The following is a 19,965-nucleotide window of genomic DNA, read 5'->3' on the forward strand; positions in this document are numbered from 1 at the left end:
CTTGGGATGTTTAAAGCTTAGGAAATCTTTTTGTATCCAAATCCGGCTTTAAACTTCTTCACAACAGTATCTCGGACATGCCTGGTGTGTTTCTTGTTCTTCAAGATGCTCTCTGCGCTTTTAACGGACCTCTGAGACTATCACAGTGCAGGTGCATTTATACGGAGACTTGATTACACACAGGTGGATTGTATTTATCATCATTAGTCATTTAGGTCAACATTGGATCATTCAGAGATCCTCACTGAACTTCTGGAGAGAGTTTGATGCACTGAAAGTAAAGGGGCTGAATAATTTTGCACGCCGAATTTTTCAGTTTTTGATTTGTTAAAAAAGTTTTAAATATCCAATAAATGTCGTTCCACTTCATGATTGTGTCCCACTTGTTGTTGATTCTTCACAAAAAAATACAGTTTTATATCTTTATGTTTGCAGCCTGAAATGTGGCAAAAGGTCGCAAAGTTCAAGGGGGCCGAATACTTTCGCAAGGCACTGTACATGAATGTACTTGGAGTGCCTCATCCCATACACTGCTGCAATAAGCACGTATCAAACTGTAAAACAAACATAACTGACATTTGAATTAGAGAATTACAAGAGTGTTATATAAAGAGACAGTTTGTGTGTGTGAGAGAGAGAGAAATGGCTTGTGTTGTTGTTGACAAAGTCAGACCTTCTATCGAACAGTTCAAAGGTTGTGAGGTGGTAACTCTCTGACCTTCCTCCTACCTCCACTTCATCAACAGTTGTTGTAAAGGGTGTGAGTAGTTGGTAGGGAGGGGACGATAGGGGGGAAGAAAGTCTTAGACGTCAACTCTGACCCACTTACAGGCCTGTGGCATTCTTTTCCCAGCATGCCATGGTATTCTTTTCCAAGTCAATTATGTTTCCCCTCACTGGATGGCCTTCTCCTCAGTCAACCCCCCCCCCCCTGCACCCACCCGCCCACCCCCACAAACATCCCATTCTCCAACCCATATTACACAAATCCACCCATCCCTCTCCGACTTGATGTCAATCTCCAGTCTTTCCCTGTTAAGTCCCTGATTCTGTTTTAAATAGCAGTACAAAAAGTCTTAATCATTTCTAGGTCACTCACTGTGCACTTATCCAAACAATGAGATCAGGATGCATCCAAACTGGTCCCTACTAACAGAGGATGTGTCTACATCCAAATGATCTCTTCTTCCAAAGTGTGCACTTGTCTACTTCCATTCAATCATTTGAAAGGAAATATGGTGGAAACTCTCACTAGCCCATGCCTCCACCAATACAACGCTTTTATGATAAAATATAAATAATTGGCATGCACCCAGTGTGTGTCCACATTGTTGTTTCTGTGTCCCAGTCTCCCGTGCCTGACCCCCTACCTCCTGTAAACCCCAGTCCATTAGCCCCCACTACTTCCTCAGAAGGTATGGGATAATAGTAGAATGGAGTGGTTTGCTGGTGCATGGGCTGGATGTTATGGTGTGTGCGTCCATTATGCATGCCCTTGATGCTTCTGGCCGTGGTTCCTAATGTATCCATCTTTCCTGATTGTTCATTCAACACATTCATCTCCAGGCTTTCTGAATGTAACAGTCTTTCAAAAAAACAATGATAATTTATTTTACCCCTTTTTCTCCCCAATTGGTAGTTAGTCTTGTCTCATCACTGCAACTCCCGTACAGACTCGGGAGAGAAGAAGATCCAAAACACAACCCAACCAAGCCGCACTGCTTCTTGTCACAATACCCACTTAACCCGGAAGCCAGCAGCACCAATGCGTCGGAGGAAACACCATGCACCTGGCGACCGTGTCAGCGTGCACTACGCCTGGGTTGCCAAAGGAGTCGCTAGTGTGCTATTTTTTCCCAGTCTCTGTTTTTTCCTAGCCCTCCTGGTTTTGACCCTTGCCTGTCCTGACGCCGAATCCGCCTGCCTGACCACTCTGCCTGATCTGACCTCGAGCCTGCCTATCCCCTTGTACCGTTTGGACTCGGACCAGATCACTGAAATCCTGCCTGTCCTGACCTCGAGCCAGCCTATCCCCTGGTACTGTCTGACCTGGTTTATGAACTCTCGCCAGTCCCCGACCTGCCTTTTTCCTACCCCTTTTGGTGTAATAAATATCATAGCTCAACCATCTGCCTCCTGTGTCTGCATTTGGGTCTCGCCTTGTGCCCTTATAGCACTATATAGGGCAGGCCTGGCATTACGTGATTTTAGGGGCAAGGCCATTTGGCCTTCAAGAGGTGCCCAATTTGCCAAGGCCACCTGCTAGAGGAGGCCATTAACCAAAATAGCCAATTAAATGTATTTGAAAAACTTAAAAACACTAGCTATTCTGTTAAGAAAAACACAAGTGTATGTAAATTTAGATAAATAATTAGCCTACATGTCAAAGTCTAGGATTGGCTACAGTCTGTCTTATCCAGACCAATGCTGACGGAAGGAAGGCACCAGAAAATGTAGCCAAACTTTAATGCGACTTTTAATTACACACAAATACATATATGTGACTAGTTTCAGGAAACTAGTCGTATGTCGCAAGTCACAACTTCACAGGAGAGGCATTTTATAATAAAATAAAAAAGTGTTTGTTTGGCAGAAATGCCTTTTGGAACATTTGAACTTTCATGTGCCTTAATAACAAACTTGTACACAAACTGTAAATACCAATAAAGTTGTTAAATTACAAACCTAGTTGGTTTAGCCACAAAAAAAAGAGACAGGAACCTTCCCGCTAGCCATGATTGGCTGAGATAATGAATAGATTGGACATGCCGAGAGATGAGTTTCGGATTGGTCTGCCGTGTAGCATCTTCTGACTAAAATGAGCTGCTCGTTATGTGTAGATAATCCTTTCTACTGCAGTTTTTTTCGGGCGACGGTGGCATCCGTGACGAGAGGGAGAAAGAGCTTATTCTTATGGCATTGTCAGTATGAACCAGAGTGACTTGACACAACAGGCCAAGCAAGCTGTACAAACAAAATGGAAACGACACAGGATGTCTTATTTAATGAAAGGGGTTGTAGTCTGCCGTGAAGCGTTCATCCATGTATAAGAGTCTAGCTCCAGTTTCATATGTTATACTTGACTAATTTTAGCAGAAAGTTGTTTTCATTGCAAGCTAAAGCTAGCTAACTAGCTAACATTGAACCAATTTTGGTTAACTTTAGCTAGCTATGACAATCAGTTTGTATTACCTAGAACTCTATGGATTAGGATTATGGTTAATCTTTAGTTATATAGCTAAACAAAGACTCCACTTCGACACACACATGACACATCAAGTTAGCCAGGTGTGTCTGACGGAGATTACAGCCATCTATTGTATAATAATGCTAAAATATTTGTCTTTCAACATCAGTAGAACACGGCTGACTCTCCTCCACCAGTCATACAAGGAGAATGGTCGAATGCCTCCCATCAAAAAGAGAGCTGGCCCAAGCAAGCACAGGTTACACCTGAAGCATGAGGACTTGCAGCGAGTTGTGAACTTCATCAAAACTACACAGAGGATATTGTATTAACAGTATTACCAGGACGCCACGGAGGACACACAAACTTTGGTGGAAAGCTGCTGTCATGTGACAAAAGCAGCAATGTGGAATCGATGACACCACTTGGTAGGTGAAGCATAAACAACATGTTTTGATTATTTAATTTACCTCCAACATGATTGGCACTACTTTTATTGATCTCACATGTATTTCTTTTCCGAAGGTACGTGTAGTCGTGCTGTCTTCCTTCAGGAATCTGTGGAGAAAATTGCTGCCCCACATTTCAAGCACAAATGTTTATTTATCTTAATGTTCTTTTGTTGTTGTCTGCAGATGCACTATCCTTCTTGGGAAACATGTGGGGGCCTGAATTGTGATAACTGCAGTGACCAGAACAAGATTGTGTTGCTCCACCACAGTCTGGACCTTCACTTCCTGATCACAGGCCACATCAAGTTTGCCCCCGCTTCACAAAGACCAGTGTGAACACTTTGTCTGAGATTTCTGGTGTTGTGAAGGACAGCACTGTGATAGGGATCAACATCCCACAGCTGGTTGGACTGGAGGATGGTACGGTGCTGGTGGAAAGCTATGGCTGGCAACAACACCTGACTACGTACTTTAGGCCACTGCCACAGATCAAGCAGTATCAGCACTTCAGGCGAACATCATTTTCATTGCATTGGATGAGGTTATTCTTCTTATCTAAACTTGGGAGGATAATTGACGTTATGCAAGTTTGTAATGTCTTCTCAATTTTTTGTGTTATTTCCTGTTTTACAGCTTCGATTCTCCGGAGCCTGGTATTGTTGTCGCCAAGGAGCGTTCGGACTCAGTCGGGACCAGGTTTCAGCTCCTGCGCAAGGCTGACATCCTTCCTCCCATAGATGGTCTGCCTGTACAAGCACCACCTGGACTGGACACAGCTAGACTAACTTATCTTTATGAGAAGCTTTCGTCAAAGCAAAGGGTAGCTACTTTGAAGAATCTAAAATATATTTAGATTTGTTTAACACTTTTTTGGTTACTACATTATTCCATACATGTTATTTCATAGTTTTGATGTCTACACTATTATTCGACAATGTAGAAAATTGTAAAATAAAGAAAAACCCTTGAATGAGTATGTGTTTTAAAACTTTTGACCGGTAGTGTATGTGGGAACTCCTTCAAGACTGTTGTAAAATAATTCCAGGTGAAGCTGGTTGAGAGAATGCCAAGAGTGTGCAAAGCTGTCATCAAGGCAAAGGGTAGCTACTTTGAAGAATCTAAAATATATTTTGATTTGTTTAACCCTTTTTTGGTAACTACATGATTTCATATGTGTTATTTCATAGTTTTAATGTCTTCACTATTATTCTACAATGTAGAAAATAGCAAAAATAAAGAAACCCTTTGAATGAGTAGGTGTGTCCAAACTGTTGACTGGTACTGTATCTGATAAACTCCAGTCATGTATGACAAATATAATGTAGGATAATTCATATTAATGTCTAAAGGCTTGATTCTGTCATTCAGATAAGAGAGAAAGGCCAGTGTCTGTAGCGCACCACAACAATCAGCCACCTTGCCTCTGAACGGTGGCAGTCAGTTTACTATTTAACCAGAAACAAAATTGTTTAAAACCTGGACATTTTTTGGGGTCAATTTGAGGCATGCCGACCATAGGAATGTTAAGGGGATTATTTTCTGAACATTTCCTCATATACCATTGAAACAAGTAGGGTTATTTCTCTCATGTTCTCAACTTCATTTAATTGTTCAGCAGCCAAAATACACAATCCTAGTCATATTTACAACCCATGCAAGTTGTTGCTTCGTTAGATCTTCCCTCTTTATAAAGGATATTTTAATCTCTGTCATATGAAACCACTCGCATTTGCGTTGTGCTTTGTGGAACGGTGTTTTCCTGCGTTCCTTTCATTCTGGAACATTCACGCTTAAAGCATACTGCCGTGTGCGTATTGCTGCACGTATAATGTGAAGAAATAGCCTAATACTTTATCAACATTTTAAGCTAAACGTTCTGATCTGTTATATCAGTCTCATTGCTTTTAAACATTTTTTTTAATGTACAGTGGATGTATTAATGTGGGATCTATTGTCCCACAACTGTCCCAGAGTCTGTTTGGAATACTTATTCCTCGGACAGAATGACCAGCTTGACCAATAGAATAGGTCAACGTTTGTACTATGGGGGATAGTAGATTGACTAAAGCTAGCTCCCTTTGCTGTTTGTTACTCATCTTGTTGGCTGAGGAAAAGTAAACGTGGACAGTTATTCTAACATCTTCAAAATGCGCCTTGGAATTCGATAAGAAGGACGCACGCCATTGCATCCTCGATGGGTTTGTTTTCACTAGTAAGTAGCCTACTTCAGGGCTGCGATGCCCGTGAGAAGGACCCAATCACGTAACGGGCATTGGCTAATAAGAATTGAGGTATCTGAGAGAGCCATGTGAGTGAGAGAGGGAATTTTAATTATTATATTCAGCCGAAGGGCACAACGGACACTTTGGCCGCAAGGCATGGATTTTTTTAGGGGGCATTACGGCCAGGGGGCAGTGACGGTCAAGGTAGTACATGCCGCTGGGAAATTAAAGGCCTGATATAGCAAATATGATGTCCTCTAACCTCTCTCCCACTCCACAGAAGCTTAAGTATATGTTTACAGAAATAAATAATTCCTGGAACACAATGATCAGCCCTGACTTGCATGAGCCAAACCAGTTCGTTATCTATCTGCAATACTCCACTGGTTTCTTCTACAGGAGAGTGTGACTGTTACACTACTGCTGGAGTGAGGAACTATAGGGAAACGCTTCTAGGATTAGAGAGAGAGAGAGAGAGAGAGAGAGCGAGAGAGAGAGCAGTATAAGTGTGTGTGTTGTTTGTAGGCGGTAACTTGTTGGGTGTGTGATCTAGTTTTCCTCTTCTCTCCTTCTCTCCTTCCCGTTAACCTCTATTTATTTTCTTCTCTGTTTCTATCTGTGTTTAATCCCCTGTTTTTTTCTTCACACACATTTCAAACAGACAGATACACACTTGCTAAAAACTGATTCAAATTCTTCATTTGGACTGGGGTGAATACAGTTGTTTTCTGGGGGCAGGGTTGGGGAGAAACTGATTACATGTAATCAGTTAAAAAAACGAACTAATCAGTTACGTTACCAGCAAATATATTGTAATCAGATTTGATATTTTTGAAAAAACGATACAATTACTTTTAAATTCAGAAAGGATGTACATTGACACCTTTCTGTTTTCTCAATGACATTCAATTCAAGTTTAAGTTTGTTCCACCTGAGCGAGTCTGACCACAAGTCAGAGACTACTATGATTACACAAAAATGCATTTGATGGATCCTTTTAGTCTTATTTTAATGCCTCTAAAGGGGAAAGTAATCCAAAAGTAACTGTAATCAGATTACGTTACTGAGTTTGGGTAATCCAAAAGTTACGTTACTGATTACAATTTCATAGGTAACTAGTAACGGATTACATTCAGAAAGTAACCTAGGTATCAATTCTATGAAACACCCACTTGATTACATTTGATGTTCATAGTGTCATTATGTAAATGATGTGATTCTAAAGAATAGCTTGTTATGAAGTTAACATCCATGCCCTTCCAACTCTGCCAAAGGCTGAGCAGCACCACCCAAACTGTAGCACTGCTGCTGACACAAGCCTTTTACTTTCAGCACTTATATTGTGAGTCTGTAATGTGCATTGTACTTGAAACAATTGACGGCCTTGGTCAGTGCATGCGTCAGGGGCAACCTTCGCCAAATGTGACATGGCAGCCCTGAGAGTAAGCAATATCCAGCCACAATCCTTGTTGCAACACGTGTAGGTTGTATCGCCAACCATAATGCAGCAAAGTCAATAAGTTCTGATCTGAGGGTAGGCTTACTGAATATGGAGGTAGCCTGATAGTAATAACTGTCGCCACTTTGTGGCAAAGCAGCACCTGTTGAAAAGCTCCAGGTAGAAGTCACCCGTGGACACAGATCTAGGATCAGCTTCCTGCTCCCATCCTAACCCTAACTACCATGATGAAAATACAAAAATGATCTTAGATGTGTCTAAGGGGCTATTTCACCATACTCCTAACCTAAATGTGTGTTTGTGTGTGGGTATATCATTGGGTTAGGTACAGAAGAAGACACTTTTCCATTTTGTAAGGATTAATAAAGAACTCTTCTTCTCAGCATCTAGGGCAGAGGTGTCAAACTAATTATATGGAGGGCCTGATGTCTGCTGGTTTTTGGTTTTTCCTTTCAATTAAGACCTAGACAACGAGGTGAGAGGAGTTCCTTACTAATAAGTGACTTTAATTCATCGATCAAGTGCAAGGGAGGAGTGAAACCCCGCATACACTCAGCCCTCTGTGGAATGGGTCTGACAAATGTGGTCTAGGGGAAACTTCACCCTACCCGTGTAAACGAAGGCAGACAATGAGGAGGAGAAGAAGACTTACGGCTGGCATAGCTTGACCAGGTCCTGGTCTGTGGTCCCAGGGTGAAGACCACGGATGTACAGGTTAGTTTTACTCAGTTGTTCCCCTCCCCCGCCACTGTTGTTGCTGTTGGTGTTGGGACTGGGGGGTGCCATCTGGTGGCCGGAGGACACATAGGCCTGCTGGAAACAGCGAGAGACAATGATATAGGACACATACGCATGCTGAGAACACAGAGAGGGAGAGAGAGACGGTTATATAGGACAACATACGTATGCTGAAAACAAGAGAGAGTGAGAGGGAGAGAGAGACGGTTATAAGTCAGGGCTATTCAAATCCGAGCCTGGAGGTCAGAGGAACTACTGTTCTACCTGATAATTGCACCCACCTGGTGTCCCAGGTCTAAATCGACCCTTAATTAGAGGGGAAGAATGAGAATCAGCAATGGATTGGCTTTGAGGCCCAGGCACTAACGCTCCTCAGGTCTTCTGCTGGACCACAAAGATAATAAACAATTTAAAGTCGTGATTGTGGAATTGGAGAATCTAATAAAAGGGTGGGAGTGGGAGTTGGTAGATTCCTCTCTTTCTAGGTGGTTAAGAATATGTGTGGGTGTGTATTCAGTTCAGGTACTTTTTATTTACCCTTTTGGTAACTTTTACCCCTTTTTCTCCCCAATTTCGTGGTTACAATGGGTAGTTACAGGCTTGCCTCACCACTGCAACTCCCGTACGGACTCGGGAGAATCAAAGGTCGAGAGCCGTGTGTTCTCTGAAACACAACCCAACCATGCCGCACTGCTTCCTGTCACAACACCCACTTAACCCGAAAGCCAGCAGCACAAATGCGTTGGAGGAAACACCTGCACGTGCACCTGGAGACATTGTCAGCGTGCACTGCGCCCGGCTCACCACAGGAGACGCTAGTGCGCGATGGGACAAGGACATCCGTGCTGGCGAAACCCTCCCCTAAACCGGTCGAAGCTGGGCCAATTGTATACCGAACAGATCCTTGTCGCAACACGTGTAGGCTGTAAGGTTGTATCGCCAACCAGAATGGAGCATAGTCAGAATTTCGAACCCAGAATCTCTAGTGGCACAGCTAGTACTGAGATGCAGTGACAGACCACCGTGCCACTCGGGAGACCAGTTCAGGAACTTTATATTTTCATAAATTATTCATAGCATGCTTTTAATTGTTATAGCTGTTACCATTCAAAAGGCCGGTTTTTAACAAATACAAATGGTGGGTCAAGAGACAGGCAATTGTGTGAGAGCAGTGTAAAACGATAGCACACAGCCTTCATGTCAAAATTCACCAATACTGCATTCTGAAGTGAACGTGGGGCCTCTTTCTGCCTAGGGCATATTGGGAAAACGGGCCTCTTTCTGCTTACTCCATATTGGGCAACTGCTCCTTTTTTCTCTATCAATTTCCAAACCGCGGAAAATTCCTCGGCTTTGCACAGCGAAACCCAATGAGTCAAAGAACAACATACACCAATATTTGCTTAGTTTGATGGCGCTGAATTCTGTGACGTGTGTAAACACTTTCTATCTTTCGTTCTTCGTGAGAAGTCATGGGCTGTCTTTTCTCCCATACCACACTCTCTGTATAAAGGGAGTGCTTCAAAACACAACACAAACATCCGGTCGGGCCTATTCCACAACACCCACAGGTTCAACTCAGTTGTTTAGACATTTCCCTCTCATGCCTCCCTAAGACAATTGTGTCCTCAACAATACAGCATAGCTAACCTTTGCTCGACTCCCTAAAAAGGTGCCAAAATAGTAAACAATTAGAACTGTGAGGTCAGCTCAGTCCACAATAGGTCCAAGGTCCATACAGTCATGAGCACCGTGGTTACTTAAATATGTCACAGCAAAGGGGAAACGAGGAGACAGGAGAGCTCCCAGCGATGATTAACAAAACACTCTTTTGGGAAGAGTTTCCTGTCAGCTGAGCCTAGCACAGAAGAGCAGCCTTCTCTGACCCGCTATAACTGTTCATAACAAGCTGCTTAATGCAGCCTATAAACAACTCTCCCTATAGCACTTTAGCAGCATTCTGAGTGGTGCTAAAATAGCCTATGGGGAGGATCAGTTATTCAACACACTGAGTCACTACACACAAACTACAGCCACAATAACATCTGCTAACATCTGCTAAACATGTGTATGTGACAAATACAATTTGATTTGATTTGAAGAGCTCTTTCCCAATAGGCAAAGCATCACAGTTTCCCATGAATGAGTCTGGAATAGTTGGATTCAAGAGTAAATGTTTTAGCTTCACTTGAATCCACTATTTTTTATTTCACAACTGTTAAGTGAAATTGTTTTCTTATGGCAGTAATAATGGTTTGACTAGCGTTGTTTTCTTTCATTAAGTTGGAGATTGACTGAAGTTGCTTCCCAGGAAAGAGAGCTGTTTCCAAAACAAGTATATTGACGCAATAATACAATTTTAGCACAACAACGTTACACGATGCTTTTAACAATCTCAAATAAACATTCCTTCAACAGTACATAAACACCAGTGGCTAGAGGCTGTGACCGTTTGTTATTGTGGAAGATTTAATGAGAGTGTGTGTGTGTGTGTGTGTGTGTGTGTGTGTGTGTGTGTGTGTGTGTGTGTGTGTGTGTGTGCTCATTCGTGTATGTGTATGTATCAACTCGTGTTTTAAAAATCTAATTTTATTGGTCACATACACATATTTTGAAGATGTTATCATGGGTGTAGCAAAATACATTCAGTATGTCCCTAGCTCCAACTACCTAAAAATACTAAACAATACACACAAAGCCCTAAAAAATAAAATAATTAAGAAATATTACAACGAGCAATGTCAGAGTCCGGAATATACAGTAAATATGTATGGACATGATGGTGTGTCTATAGACATTAGTCTCCTATACACTACCAGTCAAAAGTCTTCGAACACCTACTCATTCAAGGGTTTTTCTTTATTTTTACTATTTTCTATGTTGTAGAATAATAGTGAAGACATCAAAACTATGAAATAACACATATGGAATAATGAAGTAACCAAAAAAGTGTTGAACAAATCAAAAAGCTTCAAAAAGCCACCAATTGCCTTGATGACTGCTTTGCAAACTCTTGGCATTCTCTCAACCAGCTTCACCTGGAATGATTTTCCAACAGCCTTGAAGGAGTTCCCACATATGCTGAGCACTTGTTGGCTGCTTTTCTTTCACTCACCCCAAACCATATCAATTTGGTTGAGGTCGGGGGATTGTGGAGGCCAGGTCATTTGATGCAGCACTCCATCACTCTCCTTCTTAGTAAAATAGCCCTTACACAGCCTGTAGGTGTGTTGGGTCATTGTCCTGTTGAAAAACAAAGCCCAAACAAGATGGGATGGCGTATCGCAGCTGAATGCTGTGGTAGCCGTGCTGGTTAAGTGTGCCAAGAATTATAAATAAATCACAGACAGTGTCACAGCAAAGCACCCCATACCATAACAACTCCTCCTCCATGCAGTTGGAACCAAGAATCTCCAATTTGGACTCCAGACCAAAGGACAAAATTCCACCGGTCTAGTCTCTTCTTCTTATTGGTGTCCTTTAGTAGTGGTTTCTTTGCAGCAATATAAAATATAAGTGCATTTGTTTAACACTTTTTTAGTTACTACATGTACTGTATATGTGTTATTTCCTAGTGTTGATGTCTTCACTATTATTCTACAATGTAGAAAATTGTAAGAATAAACACAAACCCTTGAATGAGTAGGTGTTCTAAAACTTTTGACCGGTAGTGTATATTCACAGTATATGAATACAAAATGTGGGTACAGCAGTAGTTATATAGGATGAGACTTGACTAGAAAACAGTATTTACTGTACATACATTGCTTTCAGAAAGATGTCAGCCTGCATTTAAAATGGATCAAATTTAGATGTTTTTCTGTCACTGGCCTACACAAAAGACCCCATAATGTCAAAGTGGAATTATGTTTTAAGACATTTTTGCTAATTCATAAATATTTTGAATCAATAAGTATTCAACCCTTTTATTTATGGCACGCCTAAATAAGTTCAGGAGTAAAATGTTAATTAACAAGTCGCAAAATAAGTTGCATGGACTCAATAATAATAGTGTTTATCATGATTTTGGATTAACTTTTTCATCGCTGTACCCCCCCCCCCCCCCCAACATTGTAGTTACTCCAGAATACTAACTTAACTGACAGAGGGAAAAGAAGGAAGCTTGTACAGAATACAAATATTCTAAAACATGTATCCTGTTTGCAACAAGGCACTAAAGTAATTATGCAAATAATGTGGCAAAGCAATTCACTTTTTGTCCTGAATACAAAGTGTTATGTTTAAGGCAAACCCAATAAAACACATAGTGTACCACTCTCCATATTTTCAAGCAAAGTGGTGGCTGCATCTTGGTATGGGTATGCTTGTAATCGTCAAGGACTGGGGAGTTTTTCAGGAAAAAAAATTATGGAATTGAGCTATGCACAGGCAAAATCCTAGAGGAAAACCTGGTTCACTATGCTTTTTACCAGACACTGGGATGTTAATTCACCTTTCAGCAGGTAAATAACCTCAAATACAAGGCCAAATCTACATGGGAGTTGCTTACCAAGAAGATAGTGAATGTTCCTGAGAGGCTGAGTTACAGTTTTGACTTAAATCTAATAGAAAATTAATGGCAAGACCTGAAAATCGTTGTTTAGCAATGATCAACAACCAATTTGAAAGAGCTTAAAACATCTCTAGGGTATGTGGGACGCTAGCGTCCCACCTGGCCAACATCCAGTGAGATTGCAGAGCGCCAAATTCAAATACAGAAATACTCATTATAAAAATTCAGAAAAGATACAACTATTTTACATAGGTTTAAAGATGAACTTCTTGTGAATCCAACCACGGTGTCCAATTTAAAAAATGCTTTACGGCAAAAGCATACCTTACAATTATTTGAGAACATAGCCCAGCAGACAAATCATTACAAACAGTAACCAGCCAAGTAGAAGAGTTACACAAGTCAGAAATAGAGATACAATTAATCACTTACCTTTGATGATCTTCATATGGTTGCACTCAGAAGACATTAGTTTATTCAATAAATGCTCCTTTTGTTCAATAAAGTCTCTCTTTATATCCGAAAACCGGCATTTCTTTGCGTGTTTTCTTCAGTAATCCACAGGCTCAAACGCAGTCACAACAGGCAGACAAAAAAATCCAAATTGTATCCGTAAAGTTCATAGAAACATGTCAAACGATGTTTATATTCAATCCTCAGGTTGTTTTTAGCCTAAATAATCGATAATAGTTTAACCGGACAATAACGTTGTCAATTTAAAAGGTAAACAAGAAAGACACTCTATCGGTCGTGCGCATGAAAAAGCTCTGTGACACGGCAGGGTCCACTCATTCAGACTGCTCTTACTCCCTCAGCCTGAAGCAATTTCTAAAGACTGTTGACATCTAGTGGAATGCATAGGAACTGCAATTTGAGTCCTAAGTCAATGGATACTGTAAAGGCATTGAATAGAAACCTACAACAACAAAAAATTATACTTCCTGAATGGATTTTTCTCAGGTTTTCACCTGCCAAATCAGTTCTGTTATACTCACAGACACTATTTTAACAGTTTTGGAAAGTGTAGAGTGTTTCCTATCCAAATATACCAATTATATGCATATCCTATCTTCTGGGCCTGAGTGGAAGGCAGTTTAATTTGGGCACGCTTTTCATCCAAAATTCCAAATGTTGCCCCCTACTCTAGAGAAGTTAAAGAATTTAAAAAAATACTAATTGAAAAATGTTGCACAGGTGTGGAAATCTCCTAGAGACTTACCCAGAAAGACTCACAGCTGTAATCACTGACAAAGGTGCTTCTACAAAGTATTGACTCAGGGGTGTGAATACTTGCAGTATGTAAATTAGATATTTCTGTATTTCATGTTCAATACATTTGCAAAAATGTCTAAAAACGTTTTTACTTTGTAATTATGGGGTATTGTCTGTAGATGGATGAGAAAAATATATATGTCATCCATTTTGAATTCAGGCTGTAACACAACACAATGTTGAATAAGTCAAAAGGTATGAATAGTTCCTGAAGGATCTGTATGAAGTGGGAAAAACAGTATGTAAACATCATTAAAGTGACCAGTGTTCAATGACTATGTACATAGGGAAGCAGTCTCTAAGGTGCAGGATGGACTACCAGTGACTAAAGTTCAAGGCAGGGTACTGGGCGGAGGCTGGCTAGTGGTGACAATTTAAGTCTGATGGCCTGGAGATAGAAGCTGTTTTTCAGTCTCTCGGTCCCAGCTTTGGTGCACTTGTACTGTCTCTGCCTTCTTCATGGTATCACTTTGAACAGGATGTGGTTCCGGTGCCCGAGGTCCTTAATGATCTTCTTGGCGTTCCTGTGACACCGGTTGCAGTAGATGTCCTGTGGGGCAGGCAGTGTGTCCCCAGGGATGCGTTGGGCTGAGCGCACCTTCCTCTAGAGAGCCCTGCAGTTGCGGACTGTACAGTTGCCATACCAGGTGATGATACAGTCTGACAGGATGCTCTCAATGGTGCATTTGTAGAAGTTCATGAGGGTCTTAGGGGCCAAGCCAAATTCCTTCAGCCTCCTAAGGTTGAAGAGGCGCTGTTGCGCCTACGTCACCAGACTGCCTGTGTGGATGGACCATTTCAGGTTGTTAGTGATGTGCACGCTGAGGAACTTGAAGCTTTTTACTTTTTACACATTCCACAGCGGCCCTATTGATGTGGATGGAGGAGTGCTCCCTCTGCTATTTCCTGAAGTCCACGATCAGCTCCTTCATTTTGTTGACATTGAGGGAAAGGTTATTTTCCTGGCACCACTCTGCCAGGGTCCTCACCTCCACCCTGTAGGCTGTCTCGTCGTTGTTGGTAATCAAGCCTACCACTGTTGTGTCGTCTGCAAACTTGATGATTGAGTTGGAGATGTGTGTGGCCATGTAGTCATGGGTGATTATTGCCTACCTTCAGTACCTGGGGTCGGCCCATCAGGATGTCCAGGACCCAGTTGCACAGGGCAGGGTTCAGACTAGAGGTCGACGGATTATGATTTTTCAACGCCGATACCGATACTGATTATTGGAGGACCAAAAAAGCCGATACCGATTAATTGGCCGATTTGTATATATTTTTGTAATAATGACAATTACAACAATACTGAATTAACACTTTTATTTTAACTTAATATAATACATAAATAACATCTATTTAGTCTCAAATAAGTAATGAAACATGCTCAATTTGGTTTAAATAATGCAAAAACACAGTGTTGGAGAAGAAAGTAAAAGTGCAATATGTGCCATGTAAAAAAGCTAACGTTTAAGTTCCTTGCTCAGAACATGAGAACATATGAAAGCTGGTGGTTCAATATTCCAAGTTAAGAAGTTTTAGGTTGTAGTTACTATCGGAATTATTAACGCGTTGACTATTTCTCTCTATACTATTTGTATTTCATATACCTTTGACTATTGGATGTTCTAATAGGCACTTTATTATTGCCATACTAATCTCAGGAGTTGATTGTCTTGAAGTCATAAACAGAGCTGTGAATCAAGCATTGCTAAGAGCTGCTGGCAAACGTAGTAAAGTTTGAATGAAGCTTACAAGCCTGCTGCAGCCTACCACCGCTCAGTCAGACTGCTCTATAAAATATAAAATCATAGACTTAATTATAATTTAATAAACACAGAAATACGAGCCTTTGGTCATTAATATGGTCAAATCAGGAAACGATCATTTCGAAAACAAAACGTTTATTCTTTCAGTGAAATACGGAACCATTCCGTATTTTATTGAATGGGTGGCAAACCTGAGTCTAAATATTGCTGCTACATTGCACAACCTTCAATGTTATGTCATAATTATGTAAAATACTGACAAATTAATTCACAACGAGCCATGTGGCCCAAACTGTTGCATATACCCCAACTCTGCGTGCAATGAACGCAAGAGAAGTGACACAATTTCCCTAGTTAATATTGCCTGCTAACATGAATTTATTTTAACTAAATATGCAGGTTTAAAAAAATATACTTCTGTGTATTGATTTTAAGAAAGGCATTGATGTTTATGGTTAGGTACATTTGTGCAACGATTGTGATTTTTTCGCGAATGCGCATTTGTTAAATCATCCCCCTTTTGGCAAATGAGGCTGATTCGATGATAAATTAACAGGCACCGCATTGATTATATCCAACGCAGGACAAGCTAGTTAACCTAGTAATATCATCAACCATGTGTAGTTAACTAGTGACTTTGTGAAGATTGATTGTTTTTTATAAGATAAGTTTAATGCTAGCTAGCAACTTACCTTGGCTTCTTGCTGCACTCATGTAACAGGTGGTCTGCCTGCCACGCAGTTTCTTCGTGGAATGCAATGTAATCGGTCATAATCGGCGTCCAAAAATGCAGAATACCGATTGTTATGAAAACTTGAAATCGGCCCTAATTAATCGGCCATGCTAATTAATCGGTCAGCCTCTAGTTCAGACCCAGGACCCCAGGCTTAGTGATGAGCTTGGAGGGCACTATGGTGTTGAAGGCTGAGCTGTAGTCGATGAACAGCATTCTTACATAGGTATTCCTCTTGTCCAGATGGGATAGGGCAGTGTGCAGTGCAAAGGCGAATGTGATTGCGTCATCCGTGGATCTGTTGTGGAGATATGGAAACTATAGTGGGTCTAGGGTGTCGGGTAAGGTGGAGGTGATATGATCCTTAACTAGCCTCTCAAAGCACTTCCTGATGACAGAAGTGAGTGCTACAGGTCGATAGTCATTTAGTTTAGTTAACTTTGCTTTCTTGGGTACAGGAACAATGGTGGACATCTTGAAGCAAGTGGGGACAAAAGACTGGATAGAGAGAGATTAAATATGTGCATAAACACTCCAGCCAGCTGGTTGGCACATACTCTGAGGATGCGGCTAGGGAGTCCGTCTGGGCTGGCAGCCTTGCAAGGGTTAACACCCTCAAATGTCTTACTCACATTGGCCACAGCCACGGAGAACAGGAGCTCACAGTCCTCGTGAGCGGCGGTGGTCATTGTGTTTTCCTCAAAGTGTGCGAAGAAGGTGTTTAGCTTCTCCGGGAGCAAGGCATCGATGTCTACAACATGGCTGGTTTTCTCTTTATAATCCATGATTGTCTGGAGTCCCTAAAACGTATGTCTTGTGTCTGAGCCGTTGAATTGTGACTCCACTTTGTCTCTTTACTGACTTTTTGCTTGTATGATTGCCTTACAGAGGGCATAGCTGGACTGTTTGTACTCATCCATGTTCCCAGTCACCTTGCTGTGGTTAAATGCGATAGTTCCCGCTTTCAGTTTTGCGTAAATGCTGCCATATATCCACTGTTTTTGGTTTGGATAAGTTCTAATCGTCACAGTGGGAACAACGTCCATTATACACTTCCCGATTAACTCAATCACAGAGCCAGTGTATATGTCAATATTATTCTCAGGGGCAACCTGGAACATATCCCAAGATGTGTGATCAAAACAATCTTGAAGCATAGATTCTGATTGGTCAGACCAAAGTTGAACAGTATTTACCACGGGTACTTCCTGTTTAAGTTTCTGTCTATAGGAAGGGAGGAGCAGAATGGAGGAGTCATCTGATTTGCTGAAGGGCGGGTGGGGGAGGGCATTGTAGCCATCCCGGAAGGGGGAGTAGCAATGGTCAAAAATTCTTGATGAGCGAGTAGTGCAGGCGATGTGTTGATAGATCTTCAATAGCGTTTTCCATAGATTTGCTTTATTAAAGTCCCCAGCTACAATAAATGCGGAGTCAGGATATGCGGTTTCCAGTTTGCACAAAGTCCAGTGTAGTTCCTTGAGATCTGTTGCGGTGTTTAATGCCATTTCTTAAGACAACTGAAGCATTCCATTCACCTTCCCAATCGAACCGCCACGTGTCGTTTGACTAATGAAAAATAACAAATATTCTTAATCCGTGCCAGCGCCTCTGCAATAGCCTATTCCAAGGTGTTTTGTAGAATACTGCCTATAGTATTGCTCTCCTATAGAGGCCCTCTCCTGTTCCCTGCTTGTCTCCTGAAGGGGTTCTAATTAGGCCAGGCTCAGTGGACGAACTGCACCAGGGGGACAATGGGTCAATTTGTCTACAGATCAAACTCCCCATGTTTAGGAATACCTCAGTGGGGGGGGTCGAGACACAGAGGGGCGAGTTAAGAGCAGGGGCCGAATCTCGCTAATTACACCTCATCCACAGGGACACAATGTCCCCCTTTGTGTCCCCTGAACAAAAAAAAGGAGATATCCCCCCCATATGAGCCGCCACTGAACCCCCTGAAGCCCAGGCGCAGGCTCATTTCTCCAGGTCCTCCAATGCTGATTCAACCTGAAAAGATTCTCTGTATTTGCTCATGTTAGATGACATGTGGGCATGCCCTGGTCAAATTAAAACACAAAAAGATGGGGAAGTTTTAATCTCCCCTTCACTCTCTCCCTTTCTCCCCCCCCCCCCTCTCTCTCTCTTTCCCTCACACACACACACACACACACACACACACACACACACACACACACACACACACACACACACACACACTATACAACCACAGAGCAGATTTGAAAATTCTGTGCAACTTTTGGTGTGCGTTTACTGTGATCATTGAGGTTGTACCCACTTTAGTTATAACAGTGGCCAAGTAGGCTACTGTGGCTATTTGTTAATGATGTAGACCTATCAGAGTGAACTAACATCAAAAACAATGGGAGAAAATGCATCCCATAATATATTAACATGGAAATAGCTGTTCTATCATTCAGCCAACAGTAGCAGCCAATGTGCGGTGTTCAACATAGGCCTACATTTCATGAGACTTTTGGGAAAAAAAACATGCATGGCTTGACATTAACCTGTTTATCAACTTGTCCTTCAGATAAGGAGGTGACCGAAAATATTGTGTTGCTTGATGCAAGAAACCACTTTACAAAATAAAATTAATTTATATCCCATAACATTATTACCGAGAATCAGACAAATTGTGCTAACCTCTGCCTAATGGCTACTTAGCTTACCTTTAAGACATAAAAAAGCTGTTAACCTGACTCGTTTTTCAAGGATGGCTAGAAATGCATATGTTTTGTGCTCTCGGAGGAAGAAACCACTCCCCCCATTGCTGACTAGAAATTAGCTATAACTGGGCTAATAACTCACTTAATAGCAAAGAATATGAACAAATGTGCACACTGGCTACATGCAGCTCTCGCTTTGATCTCAAAACAGGCACAGCTCACGACCACTCATACTGTGAAAACAGTCCTGTTCAAAGTGAATGGCACAGATCCATATATGGCAATGGTCTATTTGCATATAGGGAGACTGCAGCTCTGATTGGTTATGGCGCACCAGTTTGGTAGAGTATGGGTCGTGCCTGTCAATGTAATAAAATCCTACTCCAATGCACGCTGCCTACAAGAAAATCTCTTGCATAGTTTGTTTTGTTTCGATATGTTGCAATCAGTATATTGCGTTGATTCGATCACAATTCTCACTGTAGAGGGAAACTAAAGGGGAAAACGAACGGGGAACTAGAAAGTTGAGTGAAGTTCAATCTCGTGCTTCTCTACGCAAGCTGATATTTCTTCTGTGTAGCAGTCCCGGGGAGCTGCGCGCCCCAGCACGCATGCAGTTTAGAGGGAACATTGCACACTACACCACACACACCAGTGCACCCACTTGGTGTTAACGGTGTGCAATCATTTTCCAGCAAATACCTTTCTCACTCTTTTTTTGTAATGAACACATGAATACTGATCATTATATATTCGTAACTCTAGAAATGAATGTCGGTGCGTTTGTGTGTGTCCTATGTAGAATAGAAAACCTGCAGAAATGGTGTGCCCACATCTTTATAGGAACATGATTTCTACAGTAACCTTTAACTAGGGCTACACACACAGTTACTGTGGACGATCAAAGCAATCTAATTGCTCTCCATTTCCCAAAATGAG

At 41.6% G+C, this 19,965-nt stretch overlaps 1 protein-coding gene across 2 annotated transcripts in view; it reads right to left on the reverse strand.

The window, feature by feature from the left end:
* The window catches only part of LOC110494237 (RNA-binding motif, single-stranded-interacting protein 2), a 58,173-nt gene that overhangs the window by 30,178 nt on the left and 8,030 nt on the right, over window positions 1-19,965 (reverse strand). Inside the window, exon 2 of one of the 2 annotated variants that reach the window (XM_036950320.1) lies at window positions 7,973-8,130. In XM_036950320.1, the coding sequence (XP_036806215.1) occupies window positions 7,973-8,130 (158 nt within the window). Of the gene's footprint in view, window positions 1-7,972; window positions 8,134-19,965 lie in introns of both variants that reach the window. The other variant, XM_021569145.2, reaches the window with a different exon arrangement.

Source organism: Oncorhynchus mykiss, chromosome 17, assembly GCF_013265735.2.
Source record: "Oncorhynchus mykiss isolate Arlee chromosome 17, USDA_OmykA_1.1, whole genome shotgun sequence".
Classification (NCBI taxonomy): Eukaryota; Metazoa; Chordata; class Actinopteri; order Salmoniformes; family Salmonidae; genus Oncorhynchus; species Oncorhynchus mykiss.